The 20676-nt window shown below is 38.0% G+C and overlaps 1 protein-coding gene across 1 annotated transcript in view; it reads left to right on the forward strand.

Annotated features, from left to right (window-relative positions):
* The window catches only part of COL11A1 (collagen type XI alpha 1 chain), a 133536-nt gene that overhangs the window by 48309 nt on the left and 64551 nt on the right, over nt 1–20676 (forward strand). Inside the window, exons 9-26 of the mRNA XM_066192346.1 lie at nt 387–632; nt 2786–2848; nt 3401–3442; nt 3796–3858; nt 5447–5521; nt 6816–6899; nt 7058–7114; nt 9594–9647; nt 11071–11124; nt 11239–11292; nt 11892–11945; nt 15179–15232; nt 15346–15390; nt 17054–17107; nt 17193–17237; nt 17668–17721; nt 18190–18234; nt 19257–19310. Coding sequence (XP_066048443.1) covers nt 387–632; nt 2786–2848; nt 3401–3442; nt 3796–3858; nt 5447–5521; nt 6816–6899; nt 7058–7114; nt 9594–9647; nt 11071–11124; nt 11239–11292; nt 11892–11945; nt 15179–15232; nt 15346–15390; nt 17054–17107; nt 17193–17237; nt 17668–17721; nt 18190–18234; nt 19257–19310 — 1197 coding nt within the window. The remainder of the gene's footprint in view (nt 1–386; nt 633–2785; nt 2849–3400; nt 3443–3795; nt 3859–5446; nt 5522–6815; nt 6900–7057; nt 7115–9593; nt 9648–11070; nt 11125–11238; nt 11293–11891; nt 11946–15178; nt 15233–15345; nt 15391–17053; nt 17108–17192; nt 17238–17667; nt 17722–18189; nt 18235–19256; nt 19311–20676) is intronic.

Genomic DNA, 20676 nt, shown 5'->3' on the forward strand with positions numbered 1-20676 from the left:
CACTGCTCATTGCATATAGTCATTCATGAATACTTGTAAGAGTGAAACCAAGCAGCGAAATTCAGCTATATTTGGCACTAAAGTAACATTACGCAAGCAGTACACATAATACTGGATATATTGAATTCAGTGGTTTTGGAAATAAAAAACCAAAGCGTATGGAAACATTACTTCTTTGTACTACTTATACAAAGATCTTTTAATTACTCTGAAAGGCTGAGCTTCCATTCCTTCAGACTCTAATTAAAAGACAATATGCTGTAGTTCTACTGTTCTTTCTTCTTTTGACAAGTCATCATGGTGGATGAGCGTATGCTTACATTGCTTTACTAACAATAACCCACATATTCCTCCTATTCCCAAATCTTTGCTACTGATATGAATAGCAAAATCCCGTTGAAGAAGTATTTGCTGAAGAATACATAACTGGAGAGGATTATGATAAAAAAACTGAGGCAACTGAATATGGAAGCAGAGGAGTAGACCTCAGTGAATCTGATCTGCTGGTAGATGGAGATTTAGGAGAATATGATTTTTATGAATATAAAGAATATGAAGAGAAACCAACTGATTCCACTAATGAGGAGTTTGGTCCAGGTGTTCCTGCAGAGACCGATATCACAGAAACAAGCGTAAGTTGACTGGAGGCATAATGCAGATTAATCTAATTTAGCAATCCTTTTATAATTGCGCAGTCTCAAAACTGCACAGACCCTGATCCAGAGCTTCTTGTACATATTAGATGTATTCTCATTTCTGGTAGCCTTTGGATCAAGGCCATCCTCTTGTTTTAGTAGTCTTGAACTTTTTTTTTTTTTTTATCGTGTTAAATGTTTGTCTCATTTGCTGAAGGGAATAAGGGAGGGCAGAAGATGGGAGGGAAAGGAAAGAAAAGGTGGAATTCAAATAATAGATTATAAAATGAACAGTTTTAAAAATCTCTCTGAACTAGAGCTAAAGCTGGAAAAACATAAGTTCTGATGCAGGTCCAAGTGCTGTAATTAATATTTTTATATGATTACCTTAAGAAATTGAAATGCATGTAGATGTCTAGAATCTCATGGCCTTTGCTGCTTTCCAAGAAGAAAATTCATTTGTGGGAAGGTTAAGGCCTGAACCTTTTCATGAAAATAAGCTTAGTCAATGGTGACAGGTTTATGGTCTTGCAGAAGTGATTTAACAGCTTGGTAAATATAAAGATAGGATGACTTGGTGGATCCTGTGAATCATGCTCTTCATTCTGAGTTTTATAGCTCTCTTTCAGTCTGACTTAATCATAGGCTAAACAGCAAGGCTTTAACTTTCCTTTAGTTGTGCCAAGATCCTTGTTTACCAGTTTACCAGCTATGGAAGCTGCAAAGAAAATTAATATGGCTAAGACTGGAAGGAAAAAAAAATCCTATTTGTATTTTTTAGTTAGGAAGACTCTCAATATAGTAGAAAAGGAGAATTTTGTTTGCACTATTTGCTCAGTCTTATCTTTATTTTGTCCTCACAAAGACAAAACTTCAGTTTACAAAGGATCCAAGAAATAACAGCAAATGCTGGGAGGATGCTTTTCTCTGCCAACCTTGAAACCCATCCTTCTGTATTTCATTTACTGCTCCTTTCTAAACCCTGTTGGGGTCATTGTATTTTTTAATGATCCTTATCTGTGCAATGTGATACAAGTGTACTCTTTTCCTTCTAGCCCAGATGGGGACACTGTGGCAGAATGACACAGAAAAGTTCAGATTATCTGTGAAGCAAAGAGCCCATAAGGCACCATTTGTCCTGCATTAAGCAAATGGCGGTGTAGACTCTATCCCCTGGTGTAAATTTCAACTTAAAATGCCTTGATACAAAGCTGAAGGAGTCAGGAATCTTGAATTAGAACACAGGCTCTGGTCTGTGCAAGCTATATTACAGTTCTCATGTTCTGAACTAGAGATACGTAATTTTAAATTTCAAACCGGTCAGAACCTAATTTCTAGTGGATATGTTAGTGATGAAAAGAGGTACTTCTGAAGAAAAATACACTATTTCATGATTAAAAAAAAAATATCTTTGTTTGAAACTTGAATCTGTTTCTTCCATTAGAATGTGTTATTGATATTACTGTTTTAGGTTCTTCTGTTACCTTAATCCTGAACCCAAAACTTCCCACAGAGCTAGTCCTCAAAGAATTTGGCAGTTGATGCTAACTCAGGTAGTGATGAGGAATCATCATTTCTCTGTGAAACATTCTTTAGTGTCCACAGTGCCATTTACCTCCTTTCTCATTTATGCCATGAAAGCACAGACCCTTCTCAGGTTACTTTACATGTTGTGGATGTCTAATGAATGAAATTAGGAGCTTGAAAGGTACTGTCCATATTGGACCAAGGGATCTTTCTTTCCATCTTACTTTAGGGTGTTTAATTCATAAAGCCATGAAGGATTATTGTCAATTGCCAAGAATATTTCCAATGAAATAAGAAAAAAACCCAATGTTGTCACTTGCACATAGAAGTTTTAGATTCTAATTTCAAAGTTCTAATGTAAAGCATAGGGTAAACACTCACGGGATGCACATCTCATTCATAAACTACAAATTGACAATATCCAATAATGGAGTTTTTGCATTTTCCATTTCTCATGTATTAAGTATTTTTGATATATACGGTTTGTAGCTGTGATACATTTTTTTATAGTACAGACCAATTCCAGCTTTAGCTTTCAGTTACAGGTTGCTGCAATTCTTTATTGTACCAGGTCCTTAGACCTTCTACTTATTTTTGTTTTTGGGGTTGTTTTTACTGGCCAGGTGACAGGACATGGGGCTTATGGAGAAAAAGGCCAAAAGGGAGAACCAGCTGTGATTGAACCTGTAAGTACAGATGTCAGGGAGTTTTTCAGTAGCACTGTATAACATATATTCACTGTTAATGCATCATTATGAAACGTTGTTGTTCATGATAGGATGACAGCATGCACACTATCCATGATCTCTGAAACAGTCCCTGTAACATGGATGGTATAAAGTGATTACCAACAGTGGCCTGTTCCAGCTACTCCTCCAGTTTTTTGAAGGACTAACCACATGTTCCTTAAAAAAAAGAAAATTTTGTGCAGAGGAAAACAGATCATGATCTGATCTTCAGGCCATCTAGTAACTACGTCTTAGAAAGATCTACTCAGATAACTTTCAGCTTTGCCACTGGTAACACCATCACTACATGTTTCAGCAAGGGCAAGGAAGTCTTCCTCACTTTTAATGCCACGTAATGATTCAGATTCTTGTTCTAGTAACTGTAGAGAGAAGATTCCTGGAAAAAATTATCAAAACCCTAAGAAATGCAGACGTCAGTAGTTCAGATGAAAAGATGTTTTGTTTTTCTACAAACTAGTAAGTGCAATGTTGTGTTTCATCCACTCCTAGGGCATGCTCATTGAAGGACCACCAGGACCAAGAGGACCTGCTGTAAGTAGATTAATCACAATTTCCTTTATTTGGTTTGATTTATCCCCTGGGCTTTTCTATTCACAAGTTAACACAATATTGGTCTTATTATATTCCCAAATGTATTTCAGATTTAGCACTTTTAGAAGGGTATAGAAAAGGGTCACCTCACATTTTCAGTGACAGCAGGCTCCAAGCTGAGGGCACATGAAATTCTTCAGTTTTGAATACCGATTATAAATCTTTGTAAGAAAAAACAATACTCTGTCTTATAAATTATTTTATCCAAATATGTGTTTCTCATAACTTTTCAGGGAAAGAATAGTTCAAAAGTCTGCAAACATTAGGATAATTATGTCATTCGTTTTCTACAGGGTCTTACAGGTCCCCCAGGTCTACAAGGTCCCGTTGGTCCTCCAGGTGACCCTGGTGAAAGGGTAAGTCAACAAACAGATTATTCCACGCATTCATGGGATATCTTGCACTAATTGCTACGAGGGTGAGTTAGATCCTGATCTGACATAGAACCAGAGGTTAGAAACTTCAGTGGAATTGTGGCTGATTCGTTCAGAGAAGATGAATCTGGAGAATTGAGAGGCAATCTGAGAATCTGGACAAACATTTTCTTAGCAGGAGAAATATGTGCTGTAAATACAGGAAGAAGTTTAAGTTCTGATTTGTTAGTATTTTTCTGTTTTGATGTGTTTTGAAATACACTAAACTAACATATACAAACATTTCATATGGATTGAATGAATTTTTAAAAAATCAATATGGCCTCAGCTACAATATGTACAAATATAGGGAAAAAAAAAAGGCTTTCAGAATCAAAACACATAAGAATATTGAAAGTGATGGATTATATTTAGATGACCTTGGAAGAATTTATTTGCCATATTAGATAATATATAGCTTGAGAAACCTACTGAGTCATGAAGCTAGTTAAAATTTAAGCTATTATTTTAGTCTTCATGTTCTTGTAAGCCTTTTCTTACTGCCACCACAAAAACAATTTTAAAACAGCCTAAATATTTATTTGAGGAAAATAAGCTACTAAAAACTTTCCTGTGTCTTATGAGTGATAGTTTACTGGTGAATTCAGCATGTTCATGCTGTATTTATATATAAGATGCTGAGAGGATGCTATCACTGTATAATGAGATAATATTAAAATCCCAACAATATTTTACCTTGCTACTAAGTCTGCATCCACACTTCTTTCATATTTCTGTCCTGTAGATTAAGTAAATATTCCAGAATTTGAACTTGTAAAATGGGAATTTTAACACCTAGTAATGGAACTACTGATAGTACTTAGTTTTGTAACTGGCTGCTTACTGAATTCATCATAAGGAAATTCTTGACTAAGCACGTCATGTGCCTGTCATGGACCAGACATGGCACAAATATATAATTGCAGCAATTAGGCTGGGAGGAGAATGGATTGAGAGCAGCCCTGCAGAGAAGGACTTGGGGGTGTTGGTGGACAAGAAGCTTGACATGACCCACTAACATACACTTGCAGCCAACCGTGTCCTGGCTGCATGAAAGAAGCGTGAGCAGCAAGGCAAGTGAGGTGGTTCTGTCCCTCTGCCACTCTTGTGTGCCCCTTCTGTGAAGACAGGCTGAGCTGTGGGGGATGGCTGCAGGAGAGGTGGAGAAAGACCTCTTACAAGGGCCCATAGTGATAAGACAAAAGGAAGGATTTTGAGTGGAAAGAGAGCAGCTTTAGATTAGATATTGGGATGAAATTCCTTACGCTGACAGTGGTGAGGCCCTATAACAGGTTGCCCAGGAGGCTGCACCATCTCTGGAAGTGTTCAAGGCAGGGTTGGATGGGCCTTTGATCTACCTGGCCTAGTGAAAGGTGGCCCAGCCCGTGGCAGGGAGGTTAAAACTAGATCTTTAAGGTCCTTTTGAAGCCATTCTATGAGTGTAAATTTATGTAAGTGACTCAAAAGGTTTCTCTTACATTATAATCTTTTTGTTCTCACCTTTTTTTCTCTCTTGTCTTTGTTCTCTTAGGGTCCACCTGGTCGCCCTGGTCTTCCTGGTGCTGATGGTTTAGCAGGTCCCCCAGGTACCATGTTAATGTTGCCGGTAAGTTATGGTTGCAGGGTAAGCAGCCTACAGAAACTGGAAGTGTCTTTCAAGAAATGTATAGGTATTTTCTTGTTTCATCTAATTTTGTCTGTGGAGTGAGAAAATGATACAGAATTTCTTTTATGGTGTAATCGTTTGGAATTCATATATATGGTGCCTTTTTTTTTCTCAAAAAAACATATGCTTTAGCTCCTGCATGCCTGACAGATTGGAACCTTCATGAGTGAAAACCACCTTATATTTTTAACAGTAACTATATTTTGCTACTATATGTCCAAAACAAGGGGTTTGCTGTTGTACAGAGGGCCTGTACTCCCTACAGGCGTGTGTGCTTTCAAGTCTCATTGACATGGAGATTTTTAAGTATTCCATGCTTCAAATCGGACTTCAGTGTCCTCTTTGAAGAGTCAGTGCATCCTTTGAATAGAAATATATGCACATAGCCAGCTCTGCTCCCACTGGAGTCAAAGCAAAACACCATCTGTTTTAGCAGGTGGAGGAACAAGCCCAAAGCTGTTAAAGTATCTTGTGCTGGGGTGTGAAAAGCACTGTGTGCTTGGAATTAATTATTCCTGAGTGTGTGTATGGATGAAAAAGATCTGTGTCAACTCTGGGCATAGGCAAACTGGACAAACTGTTGTGGGCAGTGCAGGATTCATGGCCCTGATACCCCGTGTGCCTGTGCCATACCTTTGGAAAGCCATGCTTCTTGTTGCAGCCTAGTATTTCTGCGACACTGAAGAGCTTCTTCTGCCAGCAGTCTCATTAGCAATAACAGTGCAGAAGCACAGGAATGAGCGCTTAAATTTTTGTTCTGTAATTTCTTTTGAAATTGTCCAAAATAACACAAAACTGTTTTATTTTAGATACCAAACATTTTTCAAATTTGTGTCTGCCTTAAATTAAATTACACTTTTAATGTGGGTAGCTACCAGTGTAGAGAGACTTAATTAATTTTGGTACATATTTTCATTGACTTTTGCAGGCAAGTAAAGTCTATTTTGGCCTCTTTTTTAAATAAACAAGCGAACAAACAAATGGAAACCAATATCCCATAAACTCAGGAAGATATTTGCTCATAAGGGAATAAATTTAGACTTCAGTTACAATCACCAATGATTTCATACTCATGTTGGATGCAGTGGTCCCCATGCAGCCGTCTTCTGAAGTTTGTAGAATGAACTAAAGACTGACCTTGTGACTTTGAAGCAGTTTGCACTGTTGCAGCAAGCAAGAAGTATGATTTAGATTTGATAAATTCTAAATCCTTTTCATGTTTTGGTACTTGCAGTTTCGCTTTGGTGGAGATGGTGAGAAGGGCCCAACAATCTCAGCTCAGGAAGCTCAAGCACAAGCTATTCTTCAGCAAGCCAGGGTGAGCACAAGGAGCCAAAACTTAATTTGTTTCATATCCTGCAGGATGTGAAGTCAAAGATGGGGGTATTTGCTAAAACATTCTAAAACTCTGTTAGTATAGGATATGTATGCTGGCTGGCAACTTTTTCTTGACTCCTGGTGTTCTGTTTGTCTTAGATTGCTATGAGAGGTCCACCTGGTCCTATGGGACTCACTGGAAGACCAGGTCCTGTGGTAAGTAGACAAAACAGGGGCTCAGGTTTAAGAACGTGGTGTTGTAGCCCATAGATCTCATTCTGGCTCTGCCTACCCCTCTGTATTTGTACTTCTTTTCTACTTATTTGAAATCAGTATTATATCATTAAAGTTATAGCTTGTATTCTAACTCAAGATCTGCAATGCAACCTAAATACTAAATGAGTTTTTATTATAGGTTTTGTGGTGTTTGGACAGAGCACACCGCTGGACTTAAAAAAGTAGTGAATAGTTTTACATAAATATGCCTCTATAGCCTAACATCTCTGTAATTCTACTAATACAATTTGTTGTAGTAAATATGAAACTCTACAGAAAGAGATACTAAAGCAAGAGGTTGCATAATCACCTTTGCTCAATATTTAAGCTAAGCCTGAAAACTTTGTAAGAGGCATTCCTATAAACAATTAAGAGCCACAGGTTTCTAAAAGAGTTACCATTTTTTTTTTACTTCAATCCTGAATTTGTCTCGACTGCTAACACCAAATTATCTGGAAATGGCCCTGTGGATGTTAAAATATCTTAGTGTTTGTACGGAGTGTGTATACTTGTATTTTTAAGCAGATCTGTACAAGAGCAATTCTTTTCTAGAGTAGCTCTTCCAAAGTAAATAGTGGCTACCAAGCAGAGAATCTGGCTCACAAACTCCTGATTCATCACAATTAGGTATGCCATACTTAAAAAGAGTCAAATATATTTGGTCTATATAACAAACTCATACACTATTTCCAGCAACGTATTTAATTCAAGAGATCTACAGGATAACATTCAGTCTGTACAGACAAAACTATGGAACTGCTGTAAGCAAGGAAGACTTTGCAAAGGCTGATATGATACTGACAGTAGGTTGGATACCTTTAGCAGAGGTATAACCTGCCTTCATACTCATGCTTTTGTGTTTTAAAAGCCTTCATGAATTCTGGTATGCAAAATTCAACAAATTAATAATATTAATAGTTGTTTTGCTTCTAAACCACCAGGAGGCTCTAGAAATCCAACTCTTTGATCTAGAAACATTTTTGCCTACAGTTCCAACAGCAAGTTTCTTGGTCTGTAAATTGTTTTTCTACCCAGCTTCTTTTAAGAATGAAAAAGTTGGAGCTTTTACTCTTTACATGAATTTTATTTTGTTAAATTAATTATTAATTAATTACTATAATAATTATAGTAATTATTATGACTATAATTACATTATTAGTAATAGTAATGTTTCTTATTATTACTAATAAGATAGAGTAGTAATGTATTAGTTACAAAAAATCTTAAACATAGTGTCAAATCCCCAGTCTAGCATTAGTTGAGTCTGGTGTTCACATGCTTAGCTAACCTAGCATAAAAAATAAATGTCTGCCTACAGATAGTAAATGTAATCAATTATGTTAATTAAAAGCAGAGCTTACACCAGAGAAACCCCGAGAGAGAGTCACCACCTACCAAAACCAATCTTCTCTCCACTGCCAGTACCAGTTTGGGATCTGATTTTCAGTTTGATTAGGACTTGAATTAATATCTGCAAGGTCAGTGGGGATCTTTCTGCTTCAGGATGTGAGACTCAGCACTAAGCCAAGCCATTAGATTACTTCTTCCTTCCAATGTCAACCTAGAAGAATTACCAGTTTCCAAAGGTCTGCAATATTTTTTTTCATATTAAACACATACTTTGGGTCACAACCTGTTTCAAAGGTCAAAAATGCAACTATTCTTTTGCACAGAGTAACACACTCCCATATCTTCTTTCCCTGAGACTGTATTCTGTGTGTGCATGCCAAGATTTTTTGGTTTACTTTGTCTGTTTTTGTGAGACCTCTAACTTACTTTCACTAATTCTGCCCCTGATTCCATGTACAATATGAATGAATATTGGGTTTTGGCCTGTTTATGATTAAAATTGACTCTTAAAATCTATATCTTCATTTCATATTAATAAAGAGATGTAGTTATATAGATTCTCCACTTCTTCAGGGACAAGTGCACAAAGGACTTGATTAAAACATCACTGAAGTTCATTACAAGATTAGACAGGGTATTTTTCATTGACTACAGTGATCTTTGGATCGAACTCTGAGACTGTTATTTTTGTACAGCACAGAAATAAAGGTAAAAAGAGGTGGCTTTCAGCTCTTACTCCCTACAATGGATGCACTTCTGATTACTTATATTCTTACTGTGCTCATACTTAGCTCTCAGATACTAACACAGAACAAAGAGTTACATTTTGCATTCAAATTCATGGGAGTTCTCTTTGGTAAGAGAAATATTTCTGCCCAGTGTTTAGACAGTGATAAATCAAGGTAGATAAAACTGTAGATATGAACGGTGAGTTCACACCTCCTGATGAATCGAGGAATATTTGTTATTTATCCCTTTAATTCATGTATGGAAATAGAAAGTAACTTATTAATTTAAAGAAACTTTTGTATACTTAAACAATATATGTTCATTTTTTTTTTTCATCAAGGGTGGACCTGGAGCAGCAGGTGCTAAAGGTGAAAGTGGTGAACCAGGTCCCCAGGTACATTAGTATTCCCTGCTATGTTTGAGCATGTTTCATCTTTAAGAAGTTTATTCTTATCAGTTGGAAGAAATCAATCAATTATATGCTTCCTGCATGCAATTGAATAAAAATATCCTTTATAATACAATCTTATAATTTCAATAGCTTGATCAATATTAAAATTGTAGTTAAAATCAATAGCTTGATTATTCATTCTGAAATATGAAAGTAACAATCTTTGTATAACAAAATGCAATTATCACATGTAGAGTGTCATCAGTTGAAAACCAGTTTTAATACTGTCACTTCAGGCTCTTTTCTCTGTTCGATAATGATATGTTAGTCTGCAACTGGATGACCTTGGGCTCTGAACTTATCAGATCTCATAAGGTGAGGGAGGTTGAATTTGGTTGGTAATTAAACAGGCTATTTTCAAGAAAGATGTGACAGATCAGGAATAAATAATTAGGACTCAGTGCATGTTTTGTTTCTCAGCCTGCTATTATATAAACTTCACCACAGTCATGTCAAAGAGCACTGAAACACATGGAAATCTCTCCATTTAAACTTAAAGCAGTAAAAAGATTTTGAAAGAATAATGAAATAAGTATCCAAAACAACGATTTTTCCAGATCTCAAGGAGTATCATGGATTTGATACATTACTAAGAGGCTGTCTTAAAACTGCACGTGGATACTTGCAGTAGAAAAATAAAACAATAAAAAAGAAAATAAAAAAAGCATTCTGAAGAGTTGTACAGTCTCAGTTTCGTTACTTACATTTTTAATGTTTTTTTTTTCTTTTCCTACATAATATTTTTGGATGGCTTGTCCTTACCATTGCTTTTTTTCACCTGAAAATGCATTTGGGTGGGAGGTGAGAAAATTTCCACAGTTAACGTCCATACAGTCGTCAGTGAAAGTTACATGTGTTTGGAAAGTGAGATGTTTTTTCAGTCTGGGGTAATTTGGTCTCTCTCTAGTTAAACCCATGTTGTGTAAAGCTAAGACAGTATGTGAGATCTTTACTAGCACAACTCATGTTTGTGTATATATCTGTAAGCACTCTTCAGTTTTCCCTAAATAATTATAATGGGAATAAAATAATTTTGGTGTGAGAGGAAGAAGGTTCTTCAAACAACAAGGCTGACATCTTTAAAGCCATGGAAAGAATGTAAGAAACTTACATGTTAAAAGGATGACTTATGGCATGTGTAATGCCATCTCATGAAAACTGGAGTTAAAATTCATAGTGCTAAGGCCAGTTTGGATGCCCATGTGCTTTTAAAACTATTGGGAATCTGGGAACCAGAATCCATCTCCTAGGGAAAGAAATGCAGCTTTGTGTAGGAAAAAATCTTACTTTGTTCTTGAGGTGAGGTTTTTTACTTGCTTTTTGCTGACATTCATGGAATTCTAAGTGTTACTCTCTTTAAATTTAGGGTCCTCGTGGTGTCCAAGGTGCCCCCGGTCCAAGTGGAAAAGCTGGCAAAAGGGTAGGTAGCATATAGATCAGTTCTGCTCTAGGTAAATAGTTTTTATTTAAATGTATTTAAATATAAATTGATTTCATTGCATTTTCAAGTGTTTGCCCCTTTGGGTTTTTGCAGGGACGTCCTGGAGCTGATGGTGCCAGAGGAATGCCAGGAGAACCTGGTGCAAAGGTAAATAATAATGAGACTTGAGGCTTTAGTTAAGTCGTGGAATGGGCTAGACAGATTTTACGTAGGTACCACAGTTTCACCCAGGCCAACCCAAAGTTCTTCTCTTAAGTGAAAATACTGAGGTTTCAGAGAGCCGGGTCAGATGCAAGAGCTGAGAATGAATCATCCATTTAAAATATGGTAATTAATGGTAATTCCTAGTAGTCTGACTTTGAAGAAATTTGATTCTTGGGGCATGAGTTCTCTCTCTCTGAGGTAGTTTCTAGTTACAGAGTATCAGTAACAGTGAAGTCAGTTTTGCAACTGCAAAGTGCAGTTGTAATCAAGCTTTTCATTTCAGTATGAAAATTCTTTTTATAAATAGCATAACTACAGCACAGTGAAAAACTGTGGCGTCTTCTATTGCTACAATTCGTAGTAGAACAGTTTGTGAGTTTGATCTATATGCTTAGCCCCATGTGTTTCATTCAGTAACAAAAGTGCACATGCAACCCAAGGGTAGAAATTAACTTTCAGGGGGAAGGCACTATTTATTCAGACAATTTAACAGTCATTTACTAAAGCTGATTCCTCATTTACTAAAGTGATTTCTTTCCTAGGGTGACAGAGGATTTGATGGTCTTCCTGGCCTCCCTGGTGACAAAGGTAACCGGGTAAGAAGAAAAATATGTACATTTATACAACACCAAACTAATAGAGTCCCAGAAATAATTCATTATTCATTAAGAGCAGCACTAAGGACTGTGGGGAAAGTTAAAACAGAATGTCAGCTTTTCACTCTACAAATAATAGCTTACTGTCAGGCAATGTATTCCAATGTGAAACTTTTGAGTAATATCAGTCAATAGACAAAAAATATATACATTTATAGTTTAAATATATTTGCAGAATTTAGATCATATCTTCAGCTAGGTTTTGCTCTAATTTTTCTTAGTGCAGGAATTTGCCTGTTGGACTTTTAAGTCATTGCTCTAAAGGAAAGAGCAATAGAGAAAGGAAATTGCATGAAGTTTCTGTATCAGGAGCATGCCAAATTTTAACTTGCTTAAAAGCTTGCTCAAAAAATGAATATGAATATTTCAATTACAAACTGAATTGGTTAGTGGGGCTTATTGCAACAATTGCAGCTTAAAAAAGGTCACAGTCAAGTCAGATAAATTAGGAAAATTTCTATTAATATTTAAAACAACTAAAGTACTTGTTCCTTTTGTCATACAAATCTATGGAATGAGACTTCATCTTTCCCTACAAAGTGCAGAAATAATCACAGCCAGGGATTTCTGCTTCAGATCATACTCCTAATGTAGGTGCTAGCACCCTGCTGAGTGTCCCTCCTTTACTGTTGTCCTGGTAAGTGCAGTGCACCATGAAAGAAACAGTGAATGGGAATGTCAGCAAAACCATTTCCAAATGTGCTAAAGCTCAGCGACCAAGGAATTATTACCTCACCCTCACCCTTCAGTGGGTAAGCACAGTTGTACTTCTAGAAAAGCTCGGCTGTGTTGGCTACCAGACCCTAACGTAGCTCTTTCGATTAGCAGCTAAGGGTACTCTTTTGAGTTCTGTTTGCAATGGGTAAGGAACTTCTGCTGTCATCATGAATTTGTTTACTCCTCTTTCATCATCCTGGTTTAGGTAAAGAGTGTAAAGCAGTCAGTGCATCCCATAATGGAAGCCCGGCATGCTCAGCAGGCCAACAGCAGAGGGGGCTCAGCATTAAGCACTTGCCACCTGCACTCAGAGGCCTGAGCGGAAATTTGGCCTGAGTCAGGCAGTGTGTGTCTGCTCTCCAGCCTGGAATATTAGACTTGTCTGTGGTACCTTCCAAGTCATAATGACATTTCTTATTTTTCAAATATTCATTTTTTTCCATATTTCCATACCAAAATTAAAACACACACTTCCCCTCCCTACCCAAAAAAACAGAAAAATAAGTTTGGGATAAAAACTTTGAAATAGTAATGAAAATAATTACATTTTTCCATATTCTCTCATCCCACTATTTAAAAAACACTAGATTCTTGTGTTTCTATGGAAATCTGTAAGAGTATGCACTATTGTCCTTGTGCAAGCAGCTCAGTTCAAAGCCAGATAAGATGGTTATAGCTCTCACAGTCTTAGATAGTGACAACATGCAATGCAAATGTTCGGTTCACTTTGGCTTGCAATAATAAACATGGCAAGAAAAGTTAAATATTTCTATTGAAGTTGTATTTCAGCTGTAAAAGAATCAGCGTTGAAAACCCATAAATTTTCAGACAGGAGTTACTGAGATTCTTGGACTTCCAGTGTAGGGCAGATCACATCATATAATGCCATATTTCTTTTAACCCTGTTATCTGTGACTTTGAACTTTTCTGATTTAGATTTACTAGACGCACAACTCTTCTTCAGTGCAAAAGCAAGACACTTCATACTTTTAAAATTGAACCAAGGAAAATGAAATTCAGCCTCTAAGAGAACACTTGAAGGGAAGAAATAGAGCTGAAAAATTGAGAATGCTGATAATGATAGGAAGTTTTGTTCTTACTGAGTGACAATACCAGGACACTGAATGCACACTCCTAATCTATATCTAAGTACCATGTCAGAAGAGAAAGGTAGCCCTTAAGGGGATGAGCATTTTCAGTATTTGAAAGCCTAAGTCAGTCTTCACGTGGATATAAATAGGAAGCCAGAGGAAAGACCATGCCTCTCATGTCATCTTTCATAAGTGTTGTCTAACATGTAGAAAACCACATTCTCTACCTGCAGTTAACATAGAGTAGTTGCAGAGCGTAGCAAAATATATGAATAGCAATTCATGTATTGAATTCATCTTGAAGGTATTAGAGAGCAGTTCATAAAATTTAACTTTCTCTTCCATGCTGAGGAAGGACAGAAAGGCAGTAGAAGAAAATCCTAACAATCCCTGGAATTGGGGGATGTGCTCTGGGTATATGAGGGTTACCTAAAATTCCCTAGGAAAGCTTGGAAGTGTAAAGAACAGAGCCACTGAACAGTGGCTCCATATATCTCTACCAGAATTCCCAGCAGTGGTCAGGCTCCTTGGAGACACTGATAAAATTAAGGCAAACAGCATGAATACTTGGGTGTTGTCCAATGCCAGAAGGAAGTCACAGTCTCAAAGCCTGCTGCCCAGAAGGAGGTCAGTCAGTGGTGTTTGAGCTCTGTAGCACACTAGTTCTCTTTAGGAACTGGGAAAGAAAAATAAATCCTAAAAGTATGGTCCAGAATCTACTGAGGTTCTGCATATATAGACTTGAAAAGCCCCAGCCTCTGAGGGGAAGTGTGGCAGTCTGGCTGCCTTCCAAAGCCTCAGACAAACCAGTCCCAAGGCTCTCAGTAGCTGGTGCCAGGGTGTGTGGTTCTGAAAGGTGGTTAGTAAATCTCTGCATATTCCTGGGCCCTGCAACTCGTTTCTTAACTTCTGCCCCACGAACACGTCTTATTTTACTGCAGTAATACATTGTGTAGGGGAGAGGGAAGGTGGTGATGAGACAAAGGAAAATGTGGGTAACAGTGCCTTTTGTAGATGTATCTTGTTTATGTTCTGGGGCCAAAAATCACAGAATCAGGGAATCACAGAATATTCTGAATTGGAAGGGACCCACAAGCATCACCAAGTCCAACTCTTGTTACAGAGTGAAAATGTACAAACACAAATTATTCATTATTTCAAAAATGCTCATCTGTTCTTATACTAAGGTAATGAAAGATTTTACTGAGTACTATAACTTACAGGTTTGTATGACTGTGTCAAGACATGTTTTGACACATCAAACTTCAGCTAACATATTTTTTTTCAATTCCCTTCCCATCCATTATTGTTTCCAGCAGCAGAAAGTTTCCAGCAGTTATTTTAATGACTTTTCTTATCCTTCAGGGAGACCGTGGCCCACAGGGACCCCCTGGCCTACCTGGTGAAGATGGATCAAGAGTAAGTTGCTGTTCACACAGGAAAATCTACAGTGAATCCTCATATAATAGGAATAAGGTCATGATAAATGTTTGGTTTTTTCTAAAACTTGTTTTCCTTTTGCACAAAACCAGGGAGAAGATGGGGAAGTTGGTCCAAGAGGTCTCCCAGGTGAAGCTGTAAGCAATTCTTTCTTATTCTTCTGTTTCTGTTACAAACAAAAGTCACATTCAGATATTTTCCCATTCTATTGAACTGTTCTGAATTGCAGGTATAAAAGTTATTTCATGTGTTTGTATATAGAGAATACTGTTTCTGGCTGAAAAGCAAACAAATGGACAGTTTTGTTAGGGTTGAAACACCACTTACGGGATTAGAATTAAGGATATATCCAGCTAAGTATGTACAACTTCCAGAATCACAAATGCTATTTCTTATCCAATTGTGTAAAATCAGTCCCTGCTGTCCTTGATACACCAGAATATAGCCAAGCCCCTGTTGCTTTTGAAGCGTTGCCTAAATATCTACTTATTAGAAAGTAAGGCCTGGGTTCTCATCTTTTTTCACACTACCATGCTTCATTGTGTATTTTACACTTGTTTCACGTACAGAATTTCCACTCCTGTCAGTTGGAATTCTGCAGGTGCTGTCACTGCAGAACAGAGTTCTGCATTGCAGGCAAGAACTCAAGCCTCAGAAAGGGGAATTTTACCCTAAATTTCTGATCTGCTACTGCCTACTCACGAAGCACAAAGACCGCTACAGTTAGTGTCAGTGATTTGTGACTGTATGAGGAGGCTGGAGACTCAGTTCTGCCTCCTTTAGCAGCAGAACATGAATTATGACACAATAATGAAAACTACTACTTATTCACATAAGTATAGAGGCAAAAGATTATGTTATATACCAAAATCTTGTTCACCTTATTTATGAGAATAGCCATTGGTCTTTTTTGAAAGTTTTTAGGGATTAAAAAAAAAATCTAAATTTTTTTTCCAGAATGTCTTGTATTTATTGTAATAAAATTACTAGCAACTTTTAATTACTTACTGAATCCTTACTACAGATATAAACACTATTTTGTATTAGAATACTAGTATAGAGTATGACACACCATAAGGCTTTCAAAAGAAAGGAATGCAAATATTATGTTACTGTTCAGGTCAGACCTTCAGGCCAAGACACAGCTGAAATTTTAGTGGAAGATGCTGTGCCCATGTTCTGCACTGGGAAATATAAATATCAATCTCCCACCTTTCTCTGAAGTGACCATAAAGAGGCTAAATCAAAGCTTGCCCTTACACTGACATCCTGTTCAGAAATATAGTGCCCTTGAGGAAAATCTGTTATCAGTGATTTCCTTCTTTCCTTCCTTCCTTCCTTCCTTCCTTCCTTCCTTCCTTCCTTCCTTCCTTCCTTCCTTCCTTCCTTCCTTCCTTCCTTCCTTCCTTCCTTCCTTCCTTCCTTCCTTCCTTCCTTCCTTCCTTCCTTCCTTCCTTCCTTCCTTCCTTCCTTCCTTCCTTCCTTCCTTCCTTCCTTCCTTCCTTCCTTCCTTCCTTCCTTCCTTCCTTCCTTCCTTCCTTCCTTCCTTCCTTCCTTCCTTCCTTCCTTCCTTCCTTCCTTCCTTCCTTCCTTCCTTCCTTCCTTCCTTCCTTCCTTCCTTCCTTCCTTCCTTCCTTCCTTCCTTCCTTCCTTCCTTCCTTCCTTCCTTCCTTCTTACAACCACACTGCCTTCCCTTCATCCTTCCTCCTCCTTATTCCACTCCTTGGCCAGTCCTGCTCACAGGCATCTCTGTTCAGAAAAAATCATGCAGGTGTCAATACAGGTTTCTTGTCTTGCAGGGTCCACGGGGATTACTGGGCCCCAGAGGAACACCTGGGCCCCCTGGACAACCTGTACGTATGAGCTGTTGAGTATTTGCAGTTTCCAGAAGGAAAAAGGAAGTCCACTGAAAATTGCTCGTTATGTTGTTTGTTGTAGGGCATTGCAGGTATTGATGGACCTTCAGGCCCAAAGGGAAACATGGTGAGTAAGTAAATTGGGAATTAGAAAGCTTCTAAGAATGCTTTCCACATTCTCTCATCCCTGCAACTATGCCATCCCTTCCATTTAATTAAACTTTTATGTCAACTATTTGGATTCATTATGATTTTATATGGAAAAGACAAGGCTTCTGTTCTTAGTTTCCAGCCAAAAGGCCTGACCATGCTTTCTCTCAGACTCCTTTAGCACCATGGACTCCAGTGCTTAGGTCCTATGTGTGGGCTGTTATTCTCTATTAAAGAAAAGGTCAAGATATTCATTAGCATGAAAAAATTCATACTGGAGAGAAAGTTGCTGGTAGACTTTAAAGAGGGAGGAACAAAGATGAGTTTGTACTCCTTTTAGTCCTGACAATGAAGATCTGTAGTGCAGAAATGCAAACCTAATGCCCTACTATTTTTTTGCATGGTAGGGTCCTCAAGGGGAACCAGGACCTCCTGGTCAGCAAGGAATTCCAGGCCCACAAGTAAGTGTAAAAGAACTCTCAAGAAATATGATGTAACGTGCAGCAAATGTTTAATAGATGGAAATCACTAAAAGGTTAGCTTTTCATGTGCGAAACTGATAAAGCTTCAAGGATTTTATAAATAATGCTGCAAATGTGCCGAGGGCAGTGGGAGCAGAGTTTTCAAGTAAGTTTTCAGAGGGATTTTTCATTCAGGAGAAAAATGACTCATTCAGTGTTCCTGGAATGCAGCAGGAATGGCCACACCTGGAGGAGGGTTCTGAATAGGATCTTGTTACAGACCTACTGCCAGAATAGTGGCTTGTGCAAAAGGCTCGCACAAAACTCCTGATCTAACTTGTAAGTGAAAAGAAAAAAAAGCCACTTATATTTGCCCGTGTGTTTAAACAGATTAATGAGGGACCTTTAGTAGGGTGAATGTATGTACATTGTTCTCCCTGATCTCTCACACTGGTTTCTTTCTAACAGGGGCTTCCTGGTCCTCAAGGTCCTATTGGGCCTCCTGGTGAAAAAGTAAGTTACAGCATTATTTTGTTATTTCACAGTCAGTTCTGAGCCACTTTGTTTATGAGCTTGAAGGCTTCGCTATCTTTTATGGAATAGTAAGCTAAATTTAAATATCAGATCTTCCTGAAATCGTCAAGTAAATGAGTAGCCAATGGCTTTCCTCTCATATACACCTTTTCACAAGCACAACTTCCTCCCGTTAGTTTGGATTAATTTTCTGCTATTACCTTCGGAATCCCATCTACAATATTAAACAATTTGTACTTGTATGTTACTTGATTTCACAGCAAACTGCAAAGATTGTTTTTCTTAGTCTCTTTTTCATAATGAAGTTTTACCTATTCAAGTCTGATTCTGTTCTTTATTCAAGGATTATAATATGGCATAACTCTGCAGTGTAATTGGCATACTGTAGTGTCCTTTGGTGGCTTTTTCCTCATCTCTTTGCACATTTTCTTGTGGCTTGAAACTGGCCCTCTATTAATTTAAAAAATGTCACTATTGAATTTATGCTAATTTTATGTTTGCTGAATTCCTGCTTAATTCATTCTTTGATTTTTTTTTTCTTTTTTTATGTACTCTGCTCTTATGGAGAAATTAATACTTTTTTACCTGTCAGTGTGCTTAAGTATTATTCTAGAAAAATGGACAAGTTCCATGATATTAGCATTTCCTAGGCTTTCAAAAAGGCCTTTCAGCTATGAACTCTGGGGTTCTGTACCCTGCATTCTTCGCCTCTTGAACTTGTTGATAACTTTCATTGGTGAATCCTTTTATTCCTGAAATTCTAAATAGTACTTAATTTTGTACACTGGAAAACTCTTCCCTACCTCGTGTTACGTGTGTGCATTTTCATAGGGTAAGTCCTGAAGCGCATTCTCAGGCAAGCATCTCATTGAAAGTTATGGATCATTTTTGTAGGCTAAAGATTGTCAGAAGTGGCCTTGTACTTATATATGGTATGAAAGTGTTATTCTGGCTTATGATTGCAGTTGTTTTTAAGATGTGTGTCTGTTCACTGCATTTAGGGACCACAAGGCAAGCCTGGCCTTCCTGGCCTTCCCGGTTCTGATGGGCCTCCTGTAAGTAAAAAATATTTAATCCTTTGAATGTTTAACTACTTTTACTAAGGGATAAATAATTCTGGATACCTGTGTTACTAAAACAAAAAAAGGAGGGGAAAAGCAATGGTAGTCCTAGTTGGCAACAGCATTATAAAATTCATCTAAAATCCCTATATCATTTGAGCTGTTCAGACTAGGAGAATTACATTTTTGAAGCAGCTGCTAGAAACATCTGTGGGCTTTTAAAATGTGGTCCCAGAAAATGAAATGCATCTGCAGCATCTTCAGGGATGCGTAAATAACCTACTAACACACAAAGGGCCAGACACTGTTCCGCTGTATCCTACCTTGTCAGTCTGGCAGAGCAAATCACCTGTAAAAATGCTCACCACTTTTCTCTGAGGAAACATGGAACAGACTTCATCTTTCTCAGCTTCCTGGCCTAAGGTCCATATTATGTGTTTGAGGTGCTTCTTGCGTTGCCTAGACTGGGACACACCTAAGCCAAACTTTGTGATTGCCAAGGAATTCAGTTTCACTCTGAGGCTGCAATTGCTCATGTGAGCAGAGAGTGTAACCAGCTGAGCAGCATGGCTTAGGCTTTCAGCTTAAATGGAATCATTGGCCATAATGGCATGCCCCTGAACTTGCTTTCTTGCTGCAAAAACATTTTTTTATACCACTAAGAGCCTCTGAGATCTTGTCTACCCTCCCCATGCAATTGTCCCTTACCATTTTTCTTTTAGGTGAAATCTGCATTTCTTAAGCCTGATTTTTAGCAAGGTTTAACAAGGTCATTGCAAATACATTGCAAGTGCAGAACTGTTCCCAGGGCTCTCACAATCTAGCCTTTTACCTGCCAAAGCGCCAATTTAATGGAGAATGTTAAGTGTGCAATGATAGTCCAGCTGAGTGCCTGTATCTTGAATCATTGTCTAAATATTTGAATGTTTCCCCTTATCCAGTCCTGTATACTGGAAACAATGCTCATTTCCAAACACAGGCATTATTTGTCATCTGCATCTTGTTAAACCTTCAAAGCAGGGAGAAAATGCTGTAAAAGATAATCAGGTGCTAGCACAGGTGTGCTGTGCTGGGTTGACCCCAGTCAGCAGCCAAGCACCCACCGACACCCTCCTCCCACAGCAGGGTAGGGGACAGAATCACGAGGGCAAAAGCAAGAAAACTCCTGGGCTGAAGTAACAACAGCTTAATAAGTGGAAAAATGTGCACACAAGCAAAGTAAAATAAGGGATTCATTCACTACTGCCAATCTGCGGGCAGATGGCCAGCCACTTGCTGGGAAGCTGAGTATGAATGTCCTCCCTCCTTTCCCTGGGTATGACTTCATATGGTATGGAACATTCCCCTGGTCAATTTGGAA

This window comes from Chamaea fasciata, unplaced genomic scaffold (genome assembly GCF_029207755.1).
Source record: "Chamaea fasciata isolate MVZ Bird 193981 ecotype frontalis unplaced genomic scaffold, bChaFas1.0.hap1 SCAF_10, whole genome shotgun sequence".
NCBI lineage: Eukaryota > Metazoa > Chordata > Aves > Passeriformes > Sylviidae > Chamaea > Chamaea fasciata.